The 25,162-nt window shown below is 45.3% G+C and overlaps 2 protein-coding genes and 1 long non-coding RNA gene across 3 annotated transcripts in view; 2 read left to right on the forward strand and 1 right to left on the reverse strand.

Moving 5' to 3' along the window:
• LOC135820956 (uncharacterized) overlaps positions 1–25,162 on the forward strand; it is a 67,978-nt gene that overhangs the window by 35,132 nt on the left and 7,684 nt on the right. The window contains exon 5 of the long non-coding RNA XR_010554224.1: positions 24,947–25,018. This is a non-coding gene — a long non-coding RNA (uncharacterized LOC135820956). The remainder of the gene's footprint in view (positions 1–24,946; positions 25,019–25,162) is intronic.
• Positions 14,567–15,628, forward strand: LOC135821170 (integumentary mucin C.1-like; the record flags this gene model as incomplete). The annotated part of the gene is made up of 1 exon (XM_065334240.1): positions 14,567–15,628. A coding segment is annotated over one exon (1,062 nt), but the record flags the coding sequence as incomplete, so codon positions are not given.
• LOC135821171 (uncharacterized protein DDB_G0271670) lies at positions 16,833–17,756 on the reverse strand (the record flags this gene model as incomplete). The annotated part of the gene is made up of 1 exon (XM_065334241.1): positions 16,833–17,756. A coding segment is annotated over one exon (924 nt), but the record flags the coding sequence as incomplete, so codon positions are not given.

The raw sequence follows: 25,162 nt of genomic DNA on the forward strand, positions 1-25,162 counted from the left end.
CTACTACTACTACTACTACTACTACTACTACTACTACTACTACTACTACTACTACTACTACTACTACTACTACTACTACTACTACTACTACTACTACTACTACTACTACTACTACTACTACTACTACTACTACTACTACTACTACTACTACTACTACTACTACTACTACTACTACTACTACTACTACTACTACTACTACTACTACTACTACTACTACTACTACTACTACTACTACTACTACTACTACTACTACTACTACTACTACTACTACTACTACTACTACTACTACTACTACTACTACTACTACTACTACTACTACTACTACTACTACTACTACTACTACTACTACTACTACTACTACTACTACTACTACTACTACTACTACTACTACTACTACTACTACTACTACTACTACTACTACTACTACTACTACTACTACTACTACTACTACTACTACTACTACTACTACTACTACTACTACTACTACTACTACTCTGCTGCTGCTGCTGCTGCTGCTGCTGCTGCTGCTGCTGCTGCTACTACTACTACTACTACTACTACTACTACTACTACTACTACTACTACTACTACTACTACTACTACTACTACTACTACTACTACTACTACTACTACTACTACTACTACTACTACTACTACTACTACTACTACTACTACTACTACTACTACTACTACTACTACTACTACTACTACTACTACTACTACTACTACTACTACTACTACTACTACTACTACTACTACTACTACTACTACTACTACTACTACTACTACTACTACTACTACTACTACTACTACTACTACTACTACTACTACTACTACTACTACTACTACTACTACTACTACTACTACTACTACTACTACTACTACTACTACTACTACTACTACTACTACTACTACTACTACTACTACTACTACTACTACTACTACTACTACTACTACTACTACTACTACTACTACTACTACTACTACTACTACTACTACTACTACTACTACTACTACTACTACTACTACTACTACTACTACTACTACTACTACTACTACTACTACTACTACTACTACTACTACTACTACTACTACTACTACTACTACTACTACTACTACTACTACTACTACTACTACTACTACTACTACTACTACTACTACTACTACTACTACTACTACTACTACTACTACTACTACTACTACTACTACTACTACTACTACTACTACTACTACTACTACTACTACTACTACTACTACTACTACTACTACTACTACTACTACTACTACTACTACTACTACTACTACTACTACTACTACTACTACTACTACTACTACTACTACTACTACTACTACTACTACTACTACTACTACTACTACTACTACTACTACTACTACTACTACTACTACTACTACTACTACTACTACTACTACTACTACTACTACTACTACTACTACTACTACTACTACTACTACTACTACTACTACTACTACTACTACTACTACTACTACTACTACTACTACTACTACTACTACTACTACTACTACTACTACTACTACTACTACTACTACTACTACTACTACTACTACTACTACTACTACTACTACTACTACTACTACTACTACTACTACTACTACTACTACTACTACTACTACTACTACTACTACTACTACTACTACTACTACTACTACTACTACTACTACTACTACTACTACTACTACTACTACTACTACTACTACTACTACTACTACTACTACTACTACTACTACTACTACTACTACTACTACTACTACTACTACTACTACTACTACTACTACTACTACTACTACTACTACTACTACTACTACTACTACTACTACTACTACTACTACTACTACTACTACTACTACTACTACTACTACTACTACTACTACTACTACTACTACTACTACTACTACTACTACTACTACTACTACTACTACTACTACTACTACTACTACTACTACTACTACTACTACTACTACTACTGAACTTCGCCTTTATTTGAAAACAAACCGGGTATCAGAAAGAAGAAACTGAAAAGCGCAAGCAAGAAAAGCAATGGTGACAAAACCATTCAAGAAAAATCAAATCAAATAAATAGGAAAATCCAATCAGAAAATAAAATAAAAGAAAAGAATCAAGCCAACTAGGGAATACAAAAACAAAGAGCAAACCCGCAAACACCATCCAAGCATCGCTACTACCAGTACGGTGACGTTTTCGTTCACCCAACCGCTCAAACGCTTTTAAAACGAAAACAAATACAACAGAACACTCTGAGACAGAATGAAACCAATGACAATATTATGGCAAGTCCATTGATGCCCGTCAGCGCGGCATATGAGCCAATGTACGGCACTCCGTTACAAAGCAATGTCGGCCAATGCCGGATCCACCGCGTAGGTATGATGCACGTGACCCCCGGAAGCAAGTAATCTGCCACCGCATCAGAGATAGACTGATTCTCGAGCGCAAGTGGCTGATGATGAGACGATACGGTATGTCCGAGTTCTTATGGTGCAGTTGTGTTGCGAGGGTCTTGAGGAAGATGCCACATTCGGGAGCACACTGTCCACTGGTGGCGAAAACAAGCGGAGTGAACGATCCTCGATCCACCTGGTTGATTCGATCGGAATACTGACGTTTCTTCTGACGCTCGTGTTGGGATAACTGCCTCGACACTTCTGGTCCAGACAGCAAAGACGGCCTTGGGTGCGTGACCCGTACATCAAAAAAGGCGTTTTGCTGCCTGGTCCAGAAGCCACGAGCCCGTATATCCACACGAGCACCGTCAGCTGAGCCCCCAGAGACGGCTTCACCACCCAGCGGCATCAGCGGTGGCTCAATCTCGACATCGCAAACAACACTAGCGAGTGCGTCCGCTAGGAGGTCGCGAAGTTCGTTATGTCTCTGGGTAGGGTATCCCCCGCTTGGGCACGTGAGGGCGTGATGAACTGACATGTCTTGGCCACAAACACAGGATAATGATATGCCATCAAGCGGCAGGCCATACCTCAGGCACAATGCGTCTCGAAAATCAGACTTGTTGAATATAGTTAAAGGAAATGAAGCCGATGGAGGCGTAACCAGCCACGTTGACACACCACCGTCACCCGCGACATCCACTAGTAGGCGCTGCTCATCCGTCAGAGCGGGCCTGATCTCCTCCAATGCAGCATTGTGCTGCGCACGGCGTTCCCGGCGAGCCTGCGTGGCCAAACCCCTGGAGGCAGCGATGATATCGGCAACAGGACCGTCGATAGCATCAGGACCATCGACAGCACCAGTCAGCACGCAATCCACCATGGGCATTATCGATGTCCGGCAAAGGAGGTACTCAGCCTCCGCACGCAAACTGCCAATGCGGATAGCCAGCCCTCCATTCCTCACAGGCATTGCAAAGAGCTGACGGAGTACACCATCAGCCGCAAGAGGATGGCCTGTCAATGCTGGCAGCAGATGTTTGTTGATGACGTACAGGACAGGGTCCACAGAGACTGCACGCTGCAGATAGGTCCAACGGGACTGCAGAGAGGCAGAGAAGACGCGAAAGGCCGCCTGAGGCTGGGTGACAGCCAGACCAGCAAGGCGCCTAACCAATGTGGACAGTTCCTCAACACGGCTCTTCACAAAATTCTCTCGGAACTGTTGGTCTCCAATGGCCCCGCCAAGGTAACGAACGCCGTCGCTCCGGATACGGACATCAGTGCCGGCAAATACCTCCTGGGCTCTTTCCATTAAATGTGGACGGACGAGTAAAACCGTCTTCATGGCATTGGGGTGGTAGCCATACCGGGGCCCCTCCTCCACGATGCAATCCCAATACCCACGCAGCGGCAGGAGCTCTCCGGCTGCGGCATCGTCATCCGCGTACCAAATCTGGCTGGTGCTTGGAAGTCGACGCGACAGCCGAGATGCCAGGGGCACAGTCGCGAGAGCGTAGAACGCCATGGCAAGAGGATCCCCTTGGCATGTACCCTCCCGGGAATAAATGACCTCTCCGCCATTGAGGTATAGAGGGATGTCGGCCTGGTAGGTGTTAATGAAAATTCGCCCAGCGGCAGGACAGATTCTTGGAATGTTGTGTAGCGCCGCGGCCCTGTTCAGAGAATTGAAGGCGTTGGACGCATCCACCAGCAGAATACCTTGAGTCGTCTCGCGGTCATAGAGGCCGGTCAAAGCCTGCACCCCGACCTCGCAAGCCGACGGGACGCCGACGCACAGCTGATGAGGAGCAGTAACCGCAGCCACATCCCTCTCGATAACCGACATGACCACTTTCCCGATCACGCGGCGAAACACCTCCCCGATGGCTATAGGCCTTACCCCAGGCTGCTTATCCAATGGAATGAGCCTTGCTGCCAGGAATGAGCGGAGATCCCGCGGCTCAATTGCCTCAGTGCAAAGACGCTTGGCAGCACGAGCCAGAGCCGAGCACAGGTCGTCAGAAGCTGATGTATACATTGAGGCCATCCGACGCCAGGCAGCGGAGTCAAGGCCTGACGGACCCGCTGCCCCCTTCATAATCATGCAGGTCTTGCGGATTTGAGCTGGTGTTATTGAATCAAACAGCACATTCTCCTGGACTGTGGCTTCATCATCGAGTAGAATCTCTGGTTCTGCATCAGCCGGAACAGGATGCTTGTCTCTCAACAATTCCAGTACCGACTTGCCACCCACAATCTTGTCCAACGGGAGTACGCCACCACCACCATCATCCTCCAGGTAGTGAGCAGCTGTTCCAATGCGGTCGCTGTATACCATTTTTGCGAACTCGACGTCATCCAGACCATTAGCTGCTGTTTTGCCAGGTGTTGATCTGGGTAGATGGGCTTGAATGCACCGTGCCTCACGCAGCAATGCCGCCATGTCTCCGCACATCCACCAGTCAAGACGCTTGCGTAACGATTTCTTGTTGTCAGAGGCATTGGATACTACAAAAGGCCGCTGCAAAATCAGATGGCAAGCAATGACCACAGCCGACCATGCAAAAGCTCCGTCGCGAGTTCCGCCGCTGAAAAGACCAATCAGGCGAGCTAGTTCTTTGACGAACCGACGACCCTCATCCCCGAAAGGTATGATAAATAGATTCCGTTGCCACTTGACTATTTCTGCATGGGTTCTGTCCATTAAAATGATTATATCGTCTGTTGGCAACGACCAAAAGCCATCAGGTTCCGGAGAATCACATTTCTCGGGTGGCAGATCAACAAACTGAGGCTGTCGAGACGAGCCGGGACCCACAGAGGTCGGCGCTGCAGACGCAGGTACCCGGGAAGCTGCAGTGGGGTCAGCAGAAGCACCCACGGGCGAAGGGGCGGCAGCGCAATCAGGAACCATCCCGGAGCACACAGGAACAGGCAAGTCCACCCGTAGTGACTCCCCACACGGAACCGCAGTCGCAGACACAGAAGATTGGGAAGATCCAGCGACCTCAGTCGCCGGTGCCGCACCCGAGCGTTCGGCGGCCGATGACGGGGGCCTGGATACCAAAGTCGCCCGTACCTCGCGAGGCACACCACCGGTCCGGCCAGCAGCGGACTCACCCGATCGAGAAGGCTGCACTCTTCGTCCACTCCAGACCGGCGGATCACCAGCAGAAAGGCCTTGAGGCACCTCTGATCCACCAACATCATGCAACTCCAAATTTCCAAAATTCTTGCAGCGCCCAACTTGACCTGGGTAGCAATTGAAACAGCATCGTCCATCCCTATTGCACGAACATGCTCCGCACGTTCCAGTTTTCTTGCTGCAGGAGCAACAGGGCCCAGCCGACGCCCCACGCCGTGACATGCCATGCAGCCTGCAGCACGGGCGAAGAGACGCGAGGTGTGAAGAGCACCTCGCATGTCACTCGCCACAGACCATGTGGGAAAACACTCACTGTGACTCAGCCGCGAAGCACAACACAGCAAGCCATCTCACCCACGGCCCAAAGGCGAAGGCACCGAAACTACAGCACAATGGCCGGTTCGCCAGGCAATACGACACCAGCTGGATGTAGGAATAGCAGACTGGGCAACTCCACAGCGGTAAAAACTACTGGAGCCAACTCCTGAAACCTAGACGAAAGTAATGACGTAGGATAAACAACCGGTTGACCTGGACAGTGCATAAAACAATTAAAAAACTGCGGAGGAGCAAAATCTCCATCCGCACTCAATGAGCCGCACTACTACTACTACTACTACTACTACTACTACTACTACTACTACTACTGAACTTCGCCTTTATTTGAAAACAAACCGGGTATCAGAAAGAAGAAACTGAAAAGCGCAAGCAAGAAAAGCAATGGTGACAAAACCATTCAAGAAAAATCAAATCAAATAAATAGGAAAATCCAATCAGAAAATAAAATAAAATAAAAGAATCAAGCCAACTAGGGAATACAAAAACAAAGAGCAAACCCGCAAACACCATCCAAGCATCGCTACTACCAGTACGGTGACGTTTCCATTCACCCAACCGCTCAAACGCTTTTAAAACGAAAACAAATACAACAGAACACTCTGAGACAGAATGAAACCAATGACAATATTATGGCAAGTCCATTGATGCCCGTCAGCGCGGCATATGAGCCAATGTACGGCACTCCGTTACAAAGCAATGTCGGCCAATGCCGGATCCACTGCGTAGGTATGATGCACGTGACCCCCGGAAGCAAGTAATCTGCCACCGCATCAAAGATAGACTGATTCTCGAGCGCAAGTGGCTGATGATGAGACGATACGGTATGTCCGAGTTCTTATGGTGCAGTTGTGTTGCGAGGGTCTTGAGGAAGATGCCACATTCGGGAGCACACTGTCCACTGGTGGCGAAAACAAGCGGAGTGAACGATCCTCGATCCACCTGGTTGATTCGATCGGAATACTGACGTTTCTTCTGACGCTCGTGTTGGGATAACTGCCTCGACACTTCTGGTCCAGACAGCAAAGACGGCCTTGGGTGCGTGACCCGTACATCAAAAAAGGCGTTTTGCTGCCTGGTCCAGAAGCCACGAGCCCGTATATCCACACGAGCACCGTCAGCTGAGCCCCCAGAGACGGCTTCACCACCCAGCGGCATCAGCGGTGGCTCAATCTCGACATCGCAAACAACACTAGCGAGTGCGTCCGCTAGGAGGTCGCGAAGTTCATTATGTCTCTGGGTAGGGTATCCCCCGCTTGGGCACGTGAGGGCGTGGTGAACTGACATGTCTTGGCCACAAACACAGGATAATGATATGCCATCAAGCGGCAGGCCATACCTCAGGCACAATGCGTCTCGAAAATCAGACTTGTTGAATATAGTTAAAGGAAATGAAGCCGATGGAGGCGTAACCAGCCACGTTGACACACCGCCGTCACCCGCGACATCCACTAGTAGGCGCTGCTCATCCGCCAGAGCGGGCCTGATCTCCTCCAATGCAGCATTGTGCTGCGCACGGCGTTCCCGGCGAGCCTGCGTGGCCAAACCCCTGGAGGCAGCGATGATATCGGCAACAGGACCGTCGATAGCATCAGGACCATCGACAGCACCAGTCAGCACGCAATCCGCCATGGGCATTATCGATGTCCGGCAAAGGAGGTACTCAGCCTCCGCACGCAAACTGCCAATGCGGATAGCCAGCCCTCCATTCCTCACAGGCATTGCAAAGAGCTGACGGAGTACACCATCAGCCGCAAGAGGATGGCCTGTCAATGCTGGCAGCAGATGTTTGTTGATGACGTCATCCAGTGGCGTATACAGGACAGGGTCCACAGAGACTGCACGCTGCAGATAGGTCCAACGGGACTGCAGAGAGGCAGAGAAGACGCGAAAGGCCGCCTGAGGCTGGGTGACAGCCAGACCAGCAAGGCGCCTAACCAATGTGGACAGTTCCTCAACACGGCTCTTCACAAAATTCTCTCGGAACTGTTGGTCTCCAATGGCCCCGCCAAGGTAACGAACGCCGTCGCTCCGGATACGGACATCAGTGCCGGCAAATACCTCCTGGGCTCTTTCCATTAAATGTGGACGGACGAGTAAAACCGTCTTCATGGCATTGGGGTGGTAGCCATACCGGGGCCCCTCCTCCACGATGCAATCCCAATACCCACGCAGCGGCAGGAGCTCTCCGGCTGCGGCATCGTCATCCGCGTACCAAATCTGGCTGGTGCTTGGAAGTCGACGCGACAGCCGAGATGCCAGGGGCACAGTCGCGAGAGCGTAGAACGCCATGGCAAGAGGATCCCCTTGGCATGTACCCTCCCGGGAATAAATGACCTCTCCGCCATTGAGGTATAGAGGGATGTCGGCCTGGTAGGTGTTAATGAAAATTCGCCCAGCGGCAGGACAGATTCTTGGAATGTTGTGTAGCGCCGCGGCCCTGTTCAGAGAATTGAAGGCGTTGGACGCATCCACCAGCAGAATACCTTGAGTCGTCTCGCGGTCATAGAGGCCGGTCAAAGCCTGCACCCCGACCTCGCAAGCCGACGGGACGCCGACGCACAGCTGATGAGGAGCAGTAACCGCAGCCACATCCCTCTCGATAACCGACATGACCACTTTCCCGATCACGCGGCGAAACACCTCCCCGATGGCTATAGGCCTTACCCCAGGCTGCTTATCCAATGGAATGAGCCTTGCTGCCAGGAATGAGCGGAGATCCCGCGGCTCAATTGCCTCAGTGCAAAGACGCTTGGCAGCACGAGCCAGAGCCGAGCACAGGTCGTCAGAAGCTGATGTATACATTGAGGCCATCCGACGCCAGGCAGCGGAGTCAAGGCCTGACGGACCCGCTGCCCCCTTCATAATCATGCAGGTCTTGCGGATTTGAGCTGGTGTTATTGAATCAAACAGCACATTCTCCTGGACTGTGGCTTCATCATCGAGTAGAATCTCTGGTTCTGCATCAGCCGGAACAGGATGCTTGTCTCTCAACAATTCCAGTACCGACTTGCCACCCACAATCTTGTCCAACGGGAGTACGCCACCACCACCATCATCCTCCAGGTAGTGAGCAGCTGTTCCAATGCGGTCGCTGTATACCATTTTTGCGAACTCGACGTCATCCAGACCATTAGCTGCTGTTTTGCCAGGTGTTGATCTGGGTAGATGGGCTTGAATGCACCGTGCCTCACGCAGCAATGCCGCCATGTCTCCGCACATCCACCAGTCAAGACGCTTGCGTAACGATTTCTTGTTGTCAGAGGCATTGGATACTACAAAAGGCCGCTGCAAAATCAGATGGCAAGCAATGACCACAGCCGACCATGCAAAAGCTCCGTCGCGAGTTCCGCCGCTGAAAAGACCAATCAGGCGAGCTAGTTCTTTGACGAACCGACGACCCTCATCCCCGAAAGGTATGATAAATAGATTCCGTTGCCACTTGACTATTTCTGCATGGGTTTTGTCCATTAAAATGATTATATCGTCTGTTGGCAACGACCAAAAGCCATCAGGTTCTGGAGAATCACATTTCTCGGGTGGCAGATCAACAAACTGAGGCTGTCGAGACGAGCCGGGACCCACAGAGGTCGGCGCTGCAGACGCAGGTACCCGGGAAGCTGCAGTGGGGTCAGCAGAAGCACCCACGGGCGAAGGGGCGGCAGCGCAATCAGGAACCATCCCGGAGCACACAGGAACAGGCAAGTCCACCCGTAGTGACTCCCCACACGGAACCGCAGTCGCAGACACAGAAGATTGGGAAGACCCAGCGACCTCAGGCGCCGGTGCCGCACCCGAGCGTTCGGCGGCCGATGACGGGGGCCTGGATACCAAAGTCGCCCGTAACTCGCGAGGCACACCACCGGTCCGGCCAGCAGCGGACTCACCCGATCGAGAAGGCTGCACTCTTCGCCCACTCCAGGCCGGCGGATCACCAGCAGAAAGGCCTTGAGGCACCTCTGATCCACCAACATCATGCAAATCACAATTTCCAAAATTCTTGCAGCGCCCAACTTGACCTGGGTAGCAATTGAAACAGCATCGTCCATCCCTATTGCACGAACATGCTCCGCACGTTCCAGTTTTCTTGCTGCAGGAGCAACAGGGCCCAGCCGACGCCCCACGCCGTGACATGCCATGCAGCCTGCAGCACGGGCGAAGAGACGCGAGGTGTGAAGAGCACCTCGCATGTCACTCGCCACAGACCATGTGGGAAAACACTCACTGTGACTCAGCCGCGAAGCACAACACAGCAAGCCATCTCACCCACGGCCCAAAGGCGAAGGCACCGAAACTACAGCATAATGGCCGGTTCGCCAGGCAATACGACACCAGCTGGATGTAGGAATAGCAGACTGGGCAACTCCACAGCGGTAAAACCTACTGGAGCCGACTCCTGAAACCTAGACGAAAGTAATGACGTAGGATAAAAAACCGGTTGACCTGGACAGTGCATAAAACAATTAAAAAACTGCGGAGGAGCAAAATCTCCATCCGCACTCTATGAGCCGCACTACTACTACTACTACCACCACTACTACTACTACTACTACTACTACTACTACTACTACTACTACTACTACTACTACTACTACTACTACTACTACTACTACTACTACTACTACTACTACTACTACTACTACTACTACTACTACTACTACTACTACTACTACTACTACTACTACTACTACTACTACTACTACTACTACTACTACTACTACTACTACTACTACTACTACTACTACTACTACTACTACTACTACTACTACTACTACTACTACTACTACTACTACTACTACTACTACTACTACTACTACTACTACTACTACTACTACTACTACTACTACTACTACTACTACTACTACTACTACTACTACTACTACTACTACTACTACTACTACTACTACTACTACTACTACTACTACTACTACTACTACTACTACTACTACTACTACTACTACTACTACTACTACTACTACTACTACTACTACTACTACTACTACTACTACTACTACTACTACTACTACTACTACTACTACTACTACTACTACTACTACTACTACTACTACTACTACTACTACTACTACTACTACTACTACTACTACTACTACTACTACTACTACTACTACTACTACTACTACTACTACTACTACTACTACTACTACTACTACTACTACTACTACTACTACTACTACTACTACTACTACTACTACTACTACTACTACTACTACTACTACTACTACTACTACTACTACTACTACTACTACTACTACTACTACTACTACTACTACTACTACTACTACTACTACTACTACTACTACTACTACTACTACTACTACTACTACTACTACTACTACTACTACTACTACTACTACTACTACTACTACTACTACTACTACTACTACTACTACTACTACTACTACTACTACTACTACTACTACTACTACTACTACTACTACTACTACTACTACTACTACTACTACTACTACTACTACTACTACTACTACTACTACTACTACTACTACTACTACTACTACTACTACTACTACTACTACTACTACTACTACTACTACTACTACTACTACTACTACTACTACTACTACTACTACTACTACTACTACTACTACTACTACTACTACTACTACTACTACTACTACTACTACTACTACTACTACTACTACTACTACTACTACTACTACTACTACTACTACTACTACTACTACTACTACTACTACTACTACTACTACTACTACTACTACTACTACTACTACTACTACTACTACTACTACTACTACTACTACTACTACTACTACTACTACTACTACTACTACTACTACTACTACTACTACTACTACTACTACTACTACTACTACTACTACTACTACTACTACTACTACTACTACTACTACTACTACTACTACTACTACTACTACTACTACTACTACTACTACTACTACTACTACTACTACTACTACTACTACTACTACTACTACTACTACTACTACTACTACTACTACTACTACTACTACTACTACTACTACTACTACTACTACTACTACTACTACTACTACTACTACTACTACTACTACTACTACTACTACTACTACTACTACTACTACTACTACTACTACTACTACTACTACTACTACTACTACTACTACTACTACTACTACTACTACTACTACTACTACTACTACTACTACTACTACTACTACTACTACTACTACTACTACTACTACTACTACTACTACTACTACTACTACTACTACTACTACTACTACTACTACTACTACTACTACTACTACTACTACTACTACTACTACTACTACTACTACTACTACTACTACTACTACTACTACTACTACTACTACTACTACTACTACTACTACTACTACTACTACTACTACTACTACTACTACTACTACTACTACTACTACTACTACTACTACTACTACTACTACTACTACTACTACTACTACTACTACTACTACTACTACTACTACTACTACTACTACTACTACTACTACTACTACTACTACTACTACTACTACTACTACTACTACTACTACTACTACTACTACTACTACTACTACTACTACTACTACTACTACTACTACTACTACTACTACTACTACTACTACTACTACTACTACTACTACTACTACTACTACTACTACTACTACTACTACTACTACTACTACTACTACTACTACTACTACTACTACTACTACTACTACTACTACTACTACTACTACTACTACTACTACTACTACTACTACTACTACTACTACTACTACTACTACTACTACTACTACTACTACTACTACTACTACTACTACTACTACTACTACTACTACTACTACTACTACTACTACTACTACTACTACTACTACTACTACTACTACTACTACTACTACTACTACTACTACTACTACTACTACTACTACTACTACTACTACTACTACTACTACTACTACTACTACTACTACTACTACTACTACTACTACTACTACTACTACTACTACTACTACTACTACTACTACTACTACTACTACTACTACTACTACTACTACTACTACTACTACTACTACTACTACTACTACTACTACTACTACTACTACTACTACTACTACTACTACTACTACTACTACTACTACTACTACTACTACTACTACTACTACTACTACTACTACTACTACTACTACTACTACTACTACTACTACTACTACTACTACTACTACTACTACTACTACTACTACTACTACTACTACTACTACTACTACTACTACTACTACTACTACTACTACTACTACTACTACTACTACTACTACTACTACTACTACTACTACTACTACTACTACTACTACTACTACTACTACTACTACTACTACTACTACTACTACTACTACTACTACTACTACTACTACTACTACTACTACTACTACTACTACTACTACTACTACTACTACTACTACTACTACTACTACTACTACTACTACTACTACTACTACTACTACTACTACTACTACTACTACTACTACTACTACTACTACTACTACTACTACTACTACTACTACTACTACTACTACTACTACTACTACTACTACTACTACTACTACTACTACTACTACTACTACTACTACTACTACTACTACTACTACTACTACTACTACTACTACTACTACTACTACTACTACTACTACTACTACTACTACTACTACTACTACTACTACTACTACTACTACTACTACTACTACTACTACTACTACTACTACTACTACTACTACTACTACTACTACTACTACTACTACTACTACTACTACTACTACTACTACTACTACTACTACTACTACTACTACTACTACTACTACTACTACTACTACTACTACTACTACTACTACTACTACTACTACTACTACTACTACTACTACTACTACTACTACTACTACTACTACTACTACTACTACTACTACTACTACTACTACTACTACTACTACTACTACTACTACTACTACTACTACTACTACTACTACTACTACTACTACTACTACTACTACTACTACTACTACTACTACTACTACTACTACTACTACTACTACTACTACTACTACTACTACTACTACTACTACTACTACTACTACTACTACTACTACTACTACTACTACTACTACTACTACTACTACTACTACTACTACTACTACTACTACTACTACTACTACTACTACTACTACTACTACTACTACTACTACTACTACTACTACTACTACTACTACTACTACTACTACTACTACTACTACTACTACTACTACTACTACTACTACTACTACTACTACTACTACTACTACTACTACTACTACTACTACTACTACTACTACTACTACTACTACTACTACTACTACTACTACTACTACTACTACTACTACTACTACTACTACTACTACTACTACTACTACTACTACTACTACTACTACTACTACTACTACTACTACTACTACTACTACTACTACTACTACTACTACTACTACTACTACTACTACTACTACTACTACTACTACTACTACTACTACTACTACTACTACTACTACTACTACTACTACTACTACTACTACTACTACTACTACTACTACTACTACTACTACTACTACTACTACTACTACTACTACTACTACTACTACTACTACTACTACTACTACTACTACTACTACTACTACTACTACTACTACTACTACTACTACTACTACTACTACTACTACTACTACTACTACTACTACTACTACTACTACTACTACTACTACTACTACTACTACTACTACTACTACTACTACTACTACTACTACTACTACTACTACTACTACTACTACTACTACTACTACTACTACTACTACTACTACTACTACTACTACTACTACTACTACTACTACTACTACTACTACTACTACTACTACTACTACTACTACTACTACTACTACTACTACTACTACTACTACTACTACTACTACTACTACTACTACTACTACTACTACTACTACTACTACTACTACTACTACTACTACTACTACTACTACTACTACTACTACTACTACTACTACTACTACTACTACTACTACTACTACTACTACTACTACTACTACTACTACTACTACTACTACTACTACTACTACTACTACTACTACTACTACTACTACTACTACTACTACTACTACTACTACTACTACTACTACTACTACTACTACTACTACTACTACTACTACTACTACTACTACTACTACTACTACTACTACTACTACTACTACTACTACTACTACTACTACTACTACTACTACTACTACTACTACTACTACTACTACTACTACTACTACTACTACTACTACTACTACTACTACTACTACTACTACTACTACTACTACTACTACTACTACTACTACTACTACTACTACTACTACTACTACTACTACTACTACTACTACTACTACTACTACTACTACTACTACTACTACTACTACTACTACTACTACTACTACTACTACTACTACTACTACTACTACTACTACTACTACTACTACTACTACTACTACTACTACTACTACTACTACTACTACTACTACTACTACTACTACTACTACTACTACTACTACTACTACTACTACTACTACTACTACTACTACTACTACTACTACTACTACTACTACTACTACTACTACTACTACTACTACTACTACTACTACTACTACTACTACTACTACTACTACTACTACTACTACTACTACTACTACTACTACTACTACTACTACTACTACTACTACTACTACTACTGGTGACAAGCCTCTTTTACGGGCAAAATAGCGGAAACGTGAAATCGTAAATCATTGAAGATCAATTCAATTAAAAAAAGAAAACTCCTTTAAATAACGTCAAATCAATTAGTAAATCCAATATCAAATCCAATGTCAAATCCAATGTCAAAAGAAGAAAACTTTAAACTCAAAGTGAAAATTAAAGTAACAGGACTACTACTACTACTACTACTACTACTACTACTACTACTACTACTACTACTACTACTACTACTACTACTACTACTACTACTACTACTACTACTACTACTACTACTACTACTACTACTACTACTACTACTACTACTACTACTACTACTACTACTACTACTACTACTACTACTACTACTACTACTACTACTACTACTACTACTACTACTACTACTACTACTACTACTACTACTACTACTACTACTACTACTACTACTACTACTACTACTACTACTACTACTACTACTACTACTACTACTACTACTACTACTACTACTACTACTACTACTACTACTACTACTACTACTACTACTACTACTACTACTACTACTACTACTACTACTACTACTACTACTACTACTACTACTACTACTACTACTACTACTACTACTACTACTACTACTACTACTACTACTACTACTACTACTACTACTACTACTACTACTACTACTACTACTACTACTACTACTACTACTACTACTACTACTACTACTACTACTACTACTACTACTACTACTACTACTACTACTACTACTACTACTACTACTACTACTACTACTACTACTACTACTACTACTACTACTACTACTACTACTACTACTACTACTACTACTACTACTACTACTACTACTACTACTACTACTACTACTACTACTACTACTACTACTACTACTACTACTACTACTACTACTACTACTACTACTACTACTACTACTACTACTACTACTACTACTACTACTACTACTACTACTACTACTACTACTACTACTACTACTACTACTACTACTACTACTACTACTACTACTACTACTACTACTACTACTACTACTACTACTACTACTACTACTACTACTACTACTACTACTACTACTACTACTACTACTACTACTACTACTACTACTACTACTACTACTACTACTACTACTACTACTACTACTACTACTACTACTACTACTACTACTACTACTACTACTACTACTACTACTACTACTACTACTACTACTACTACTACTACTACTACTACTACTGCTACTACTACTGCTACTGCTACTGCTACTGCTACTGCTACTGCTACTGCTACTGCTACTGCTACTGCTACTGCTACTACTGCTACTGCTACTGCTGCTGCTGCTGCTGCTGCTGCTGCTGCTGCTGCTGCTGCTGCTGCTGCTGCTGCTGCTGCTGCTGCTGCTGCTGCTGCTGCTGCTGCTGCTGCTGCTGCTGCTGCTGCTGCTGCTGCTGCTGCTGCTGCTGCTGCTGCTGCTGCTGCTGCTGCTGCTGCTGCTGCTGCTGCTGCTGCTGCTGCTGCTGCTGCTGCTGCTGCTGCTGCTGCTGCTGCTGCTGCTGCTGCTGCTGCTGCTGCTGCTGCTGCTGCTGCTGCTGCTGCTGCTGCTGCTGCTGCTGCTGCTGCTGCTGCTGCTGCTGCTGCTGCTGCTGCTGCTGCTGCTGCTGCTGCTGCTGCTGCTGCTGCTGCTGCTGCTGCTGCTGCTGCTGCTGCTGCTGCTGCTGCTGCTGCTGCTGCTGCTGCTGCTGCTGCTGCTGCTGCTGCTGCTGCTGCTGCTGCTGCTGCTGCTGCTGCTGCTGCTGCTGCTGCTGCTGCTGCTGCTGCTGCTGCTGCTGCTGCTGCTGCTGCTGCTGCTGCTGCTGCTGCTGCTGCTGCTGCTGCTGCTGCTGCTGCTGCTGCTGCTGCTGCTGCTGCTGCTGCTGCTGCTGCTGCTGCTGCTGCTGCTGCTGCTGCTGCTGCTGCTGCTGCTGCTGCTGCTGCTGCTGCTGCTGCTGCTGCTGCTGCTGCTGCTGCTGCTGCTACTACTACTATTACTAATACTATTACTACTACTATTACTACTACTATTACTACTACTACTATTACTACTACTACTATTACTACTAATACTATTACTACTAATACTATTACTACTAATACTATTACTACTAATACTATTACTACTAATACTATTACTACTAATACTATTACTACTAATACTATTACTACTAATACTATTACTACTAATACTATTACTACTAATACTACTACTACTATTACTACTAATACTACTACTATTTGATAGACACTGGGCTGTCCAAGGGGCTCTGGAAATTACACACTGTACTTAACTCCTTGAGGATGGTGTAAAAACTGGTGTATGTCTCTCCCTCTGTTTGGCATGCTCGATAGAATTCCATTCGATTCAGGCAAATATTCCTTTGTTTCCTGATAAAGACTTCCAGAGCTTAAAGCCAGCCTTCCACCGTGGATTGCTCGTTCAATACGGTGACTCCTTGCCTTGCATATTTCCGCGGTTCTTCGTCCAAGCATTGCCTAAACCGCCTTCTGTGTTTCTGCCTTTGCTGCCCTGATGCCTTGACAAGCCGCAAAGTCAGACCATGCCTCTTTTCAACCGACAAAGTCTGCGAGACTGGCGTTCGCTCTCAGGATAGGATGGTTCCTGCAGTTGACTGTCTTGTGCTGTCTTGCTCTGTCATCATTTTCTCTTTGACCGTTTCCGTCGTGTAGTGTCCTTTCCGACAATGCTGCTAAGGGCTCCTCGTGCTGGGCTGACGCTTGAAGTTGTTCTTGGAAAAGCGGAATTAGCTGTGGAATAGTGTCCTCCTTGATGTGATCTGTCGGGCTTGTTCCCGCCGCATTCGAGTCTAACTGTGCCATGTTGTGTCCTGATCGGACTATGAACTGATTTATTGTTCCAATGCTTGACTTTATATATTCATGATTAACTGAACACAATGCAAAATGACTTCTAACATACAAGTGACAATTATCAATGTTATCTAATCTCGCACTCAATGTGTGACACTGTATGTGTATTATCACGCGACTCAGTATCACATCAGTATGCAGCACATGGCTTCAATATAGTTCATAGGATATAGAGCCATCTGGTGAGATATGGACGGTCGAGTCTATGAAGTTTATGGAGCCAGTCTACTCCGTGGATTGGCGAGTGCATTTAATATTTGGATCAGCGTTATTGAAGCGATCTAGGCAACTGGCAACTCGACGCGCTCTTTCTCTTTTGTATAAATATACACAAAAATAACACTTTCTCTCTGCAGGTAACGCTGGGCCAAATAACACCTTTTGTCAAGTTTTGTTAACAATACACAGATAGCTAAAACTTTCTCGCATACGCTGTGTCGCGCTACATATCATAATGGTAATTGTTATGCTGGACTTGCCACATTCACGGTACATATATAATTATAGCCTGGCAGGGTCATTACCAATTTTAGTCTGATGATCGATTAAGTTCATGAAAATCGGAGTTACGAAACCGCAACTGCTCGTTCTGCTGTGTGTGTGTATCCCGCTCCTTCCCTTTCTCAAATTGAGCCCTCTACGGACGGTGGATGAACTTCACATGGTAAAATATGGAACTAAATGTTTCCGCCGACATTGAAGCAGAAAATGCACCTGACCAAGAAATTTGAACAGTGTGAAGAACAAATTGACTGTCACCACGAAGACTCGAACCAGGGACCCTTGCTTGTAGCCAGCGATGCTGTAACCACTGAGCTATGGTGTAGACGTCATCCCAGCAGAGACTGTCCAGCATTTTCTTCAGACTTCGTACCTCATACTTTGTGTGAATCTACACCGGTTGATGTGACGCAGACCTCACTGTAACCTGCACACTTCACGTACAAACTACTGTCGTGGACATGGAAATCCAGTCAATTGACTGGGGCCGGCGCCCTCAGCGTGCTCAGTGCGTACAGAGCGTTGCATGCACTGCCATGCAGGGCACAGTCAGGTGGATCCGATGCAAACACCCATATACGAATGGTACGGGGCCAGGCATCCCTTTTTTGGTATTTTTGATATGAGTATGTTGGAAGTCGATTCCAACGACTAGGTCGAAGACGTGTGAAGCGTTTCCAACAAGTGGATGGCTTTCGCACTAAAGACTACAGTACTAGCCAATGGCTAGCTTTCCCACTAAAGAACACAGCACTCGCCAATGGCTAACCTTTGCGGAATCCCCCCCCCCCCCACACACTTCACCGCCACGTGTTAACCATTGCAACGAGAGATATGCAAAGAAGCATTCGTGGTGTAATCTGAGAAAGATGAGGAACGTCCCCAACCACCAGTATTTCCCTGGAAAAGAACTGTGCAGAAGAGAGCACATAGATGCGCTCTACCGACCTGGGTTAGGAAGCAGGCACGTTCATGACTTGACCGGCTATAAGAAAACCCCGGTAAGCGAGCAAAACATCAAAGCAATGGAGATACGAGTAGAAAGAGAAGGTTGAGGCTGGTGTTACAGTGAAGACGAAAGCGGGAAGTGGCGCTTAGCCCACACTAGGACCTGACGGACTTCAGCACATACAGCATTTTGTTGAAAACAACCGCTATTCCAGCAGCGAGAAAGCAGCAGCCGGCTTGGCTGATGTCGGTCCAGCAGGCGAATCAGTAGGTGCTAGGCAGGTGAGACGGCGCCTATCAGAAACCCATCGCATTGGCTTCCGCATAAGAAAGTCGTCCTCACAGAGGCACACAAGCTCCACCGTCTTGTGTTGGCAATCGTCCACCAAGACCATGCCTTCGACCAGACGGTATCCGCCAACGAAGCTTGCTTCGCTGCCTGCCCAAATCATGTTCTGGTTTCCTCGCGATTCTGTGCCTGTTCTTGAGCAGTCACAGCATCCGGCGAAGGTGCACGTCCTCGGCGCTGTGTCTCTGTCACGCGCAGCAGCACATCCTCGACAACGGCATGCCGATCATTGCGTTTCAACCTGCTCGTTCACCAGACCTAAACCCGATCGAGAACATTTGGAGCTTGCTGAAACGATGACTGGCGGCACGCAACTGGTAAACTGCAGATAAGCTACACAAGGCTCCGATCTGCCGATGTGGCGAGTTTAGCAACATCCATGCCAAACCGTCTGCAGGAAGTCATCGCTAATAATGGTGGTCACAGCAGATACTAGCCCAGCTTCCCAGCTACTGCAAATAAAATAAAATCATGACAAGACTATCATGACAAGAACACTAAAAACACTAAAAATGAAGTTTTGCTTAGCGGAGCAAGTATACAAAGTTCACTAATTTGAGGAAAGGACACAAACGGGGACAGTCTGAAGAAAAAATTGACTGTCACCACCAGGACTCGAACCATGGATCCTCGCTTGTAGCCAGCGATGCTGTCACCAGTGAGCTATGGTGTAGTCGTCATCCCAGCAGAGTCTGTTCAACATTTTCTTCAGACTTCGTTCCTCACACTTTGTGTTAATCTACACCGGTGGGTGGGATGCAGACCTCACTGTAACACACACACACACTTCACGTACAATGTAGGAGCAGGAGCAGCGACGGCAGGTGCAGCAGCTGTGGGAGCAGCAGCAGGTTGAGCAATAACTTGATGACTGACTAGGTAGACAACAGCCACCTATGTAGTGGGTACTAACAACGAGACTGACGTTCCATAAATAGTCAAGGTACGAGTTCACGCACCGCTGCCACCAATGTAGTGGTAGACGAGTGCACGAATTTACTTTTAATCGATCTTCAGGTACACACCTGGATTGTTAGGTTAATAAAAGAAGCGTTCGTTCGTGGTTCTCCTCTTCCTGGAGCGCGTCACCGTGGCGCTATGTGCAATGGGCATACAAGTTGCAAAGCAGCGAGTGTCAGTGGTCATTTCTGCTACAATGCCGGAGGGAAAACTTTATTCCACGATTTATAACCCAGGGTACCTGACAGCCAAGGTCTTCCAGGCACAAGCAAGTCCGCCAAAGAAGAAGACACCAGCACTGCCTTCGTCTTCTGAGCGACGCCATAGAGGACAAGTGTGCAGAGAAGGACTTTCGCTTGAGACAGAGCACGCACTTTCGGGACAAGCTCTGGTCATTCGCTCGGTAGAGTTACATAAGGATCCGTACCATGAAGCGTTGCGTAGCCACAAAGGAGCGCATCGATACAAATGCAAGGCTAGCCCGGAAGCTTGGCAAGCTTCGTGCAGAAGCTGGCAAGCAAGAGCATGAAATTACGCAAGCCGCATCACAAGCCCAGCTTGGCGCTCGGACCAGTAGTGCGGCGACATGTGATGGATCCAGTGTCCAGCGGGCATTGGTTGTGGATGATTGTGTGCCGGACAGCACCAGGCGGATTCTGGAGCTTGGACCGAGCAATAATCTAGCACCACCATTCGCAATATTGTTCATGCACTCTCTGGAAACCCACCTTCTGGCTGAGTCACCGGTTCTGCCTGTGCTGTACAAACGGTACATTGATGATGTGATCATTCTCTGGACCCACGGTGAGAAACGCCTCTTGGTGCTAATACAGCACTTCAATGCAGGACACGACCGACTCAAGTTCACCTACGAGCTCAGCAGTAGCAAAGGCTGGATTGATTACATGGACGTGACGATTGCCATACAACAGTCGGGCCAGATGACGTACAAGCTCTGTCAAAAGCCATGCAATAGTGGATTGCTGATAGACTACGCATCTGCTGTGCCCCATCACATCAAACTTGCCGTTGCCAAGTCTCAATTCTTAAGAGGACAACGTCTGTCTTCCAATGACACCATGTGTGAAGAAAGTGAGCAGAAAAGACCAACTTCAACTCAACTACTATCCAGAGAGCCTCATCATTTGAGGAAGCATGTGATATACCGTCTGCAATGCAAGTTGTGCAGGGTAAAATACATTGGAGAGACGGGTCACACACTGGAGACGAGACTGAAGGAACACAATGTTGAAGCTCGTAGGTGGACTGTGGAGAAGCCATGGGGTGACCACATGTGAGCTAAGCATGCAGGGATCAACCTGAGTGTCGGGGACAGCATCTTCTCAGCAGTGTCTGTGATTGCAAGGTCCAGTGAGAGGGCAAGCCGCAAATTGTGGGAGGCAGTGGAGATCAGAAACGAAGGCCCAGAGATCAACACCAGTGCTGAATGGTCATTACTCTAAAACAGTCACACCACACTGGTTATCTACAGTTGTGCATGTGCCGTATGCACTGTGCATGTGCTGTACTCATACGCATGCATGCTTACACCAAAGTGTAAAAACCACCCCAAACAAAGACAAGTGCAACATTCATTTCAGTTCAGGACAAGTAAAGAAGACGGAGATCGTTTCGAAGCGGTTTATTTCATACACAGAACAGCAGGGCTTCAATATTTTGTGTGGCCACCGTCTGCTTCGATTAGGGCTTCAACACGACGTGACATTGACTCCACGTATGGGGAAAACGTGTCAGGAGCCAACAAGTCCCACTCCAGGTGCAGTGCCTGCACCAGCTGGTCAGCATTCTCGCAGCGATGTGGAATTATTCTCTTCTTGTCAAATCTTGAGGAGAGCCCACACATTCTCGATTGGATTCATGTCATGTACAACTTGACCTCCCGTACCCGTATGACAACCTGCTTCGTGTACACCAGCTCTTGCGTGAGACAGTGTGCTCGCTGGTCTACCGGTACCGGTGCCTACATTCCACCATGGAGCAGCCGCTGATCAGCGCATTATTTGGAGATTTCGACACTCCGACCAGGGCTGGCCAAACGCTCGGCTCCCAACAACATCTGCTGCAGCTTCCATCCAGAACTCATCCCGTGTCTCTTTCTGCTGCACGCGTTTGGAACAGTCTTCCACCTGATGCGAGAAACATCACGTCCCCCCCCTCCAGTTCAAGGGTGTGTTGCACGCGTATTGTCTTACTGTAGCATGACACCAACCCCCTCCCCTGTCTTGAGTACTAGTATGTAGTAATCATGATGCTCTGATACATACCGAGGCTAGCTGTATGCTCAGTCTCCGGCTAGCTGTATGCTCAGTCTATACATTCTTGATCTTATCTTCTTCATGTTTCCTTTCTCTTTTCTTTAAAATGTTTTACAGCCAGAAGTGGTCTTCATATAAGGAGGCAGACATGCCTGTTTGTTGTTCGACTTTAAATAAATCCAACTAACCAACCAATGTCCGGCGAAGAGGGAGGTTGAAACAGGATGTTGGGTACTCCGGTATCGAGAAGATCCTGCTGTGCTTGAGTGAAGTGATTGAAAGAAATTTTGAACTGTTTTTAGTACGCAACACGTGCACTCCGAACTTTTACGCGTACCGTTGAGTTCATACACACAAATCGCCAGTGATGTAATGGGAGCTAGCTTCGCGCCAATTCGCGGCGCCGGCTTTGCACTTCGGGCCGGATTTCACCGAGCGCAACTAAAGGTGACAGTATTTTCTGGAAAACACTGACATGGTCACTTTCGTATATTGCTCGCGAGAAACCTGTTCAGACATTTCTCAAGTTATCTGGTGACATCTGCGCTGTGCTAACTAATAATTACTTACTACCAACACACAGCATAGAAGTCAGTGAAAGCTTGTGTTCTTTCACTAGTTTTAGACATGTCATATTCACAGCACTGAGGTAACATGTGTAGTCATAGAAATATTAACACCTAAGAACACCAAATTGATGTATATAATTTCTCCTTTGCAGACTTCCACTTCATATAGCATCCTGCTGAGGGCAATTTGCCAAAAACGTTGAAAATGATTCTGAGAAATGAAAACGAGTGGTGAATTTGCAGTGCCCAGGGAATGAGCATGTGTGCTCACCAATTCTCTTTGAAAAAAAAGAAGCGGGAATAAAAAGAACTTTCTCCGGTACACACCTGGAGGTTTAACAGCTCTTCTGTTCGGCTTTGTTGTCGTTATCAAATCTCATGAAAACTAAAATGGCTAGCAGCTTTTACAGGCAACAGACAACATACGCTAACGTATAGGGATACGCTAACGTACGAGGATACGCTACAAGCAAGGCAGGGATACTACACAATGTACATCTTATCCAAGTCATGGGGTGCATATATCGGAAAAGAGATTTTTTGCGTAGTTCTGTTATTTTGATATGCGGTAAATGTGTAAAGCATGGTATAAAGAGTATTAAGAAATTCTTCCAGGAAGTGGTATACATCCTATCAAAAATCTACTTTGTTCTCCCAGATATTTGTGGAATACTACACTTGTTGACCTACCTGCCGGGCTGTTTGACGCGACAACCGAATTGAGATACCTGTAAGTCATGTTGTGCATGTATCGTAAAAAGGCGTTTTTTTGGCATAGTTCTGTTCTTTTAAGATGTGGCGAATGGGATTTCAGGATGTAGCATCTAGGCATATGCGGATAATGCCGTCAAAAATTGGCAGAATTCGGTACTTT

The sequence above is a fragment of the Sycon ciliatum genome, chromosome 7, assembly GCF_964019385.1.
Source record: "Sycon ciliatum chromosome 7, ocSycCili1.1, whole genome shotgun sequence".
NCBI lineage: Eukaryota > Metazoa > Porifera > Calcarea > Leucosolenida > Sycettidae > Sycon > Sycon ciliatum.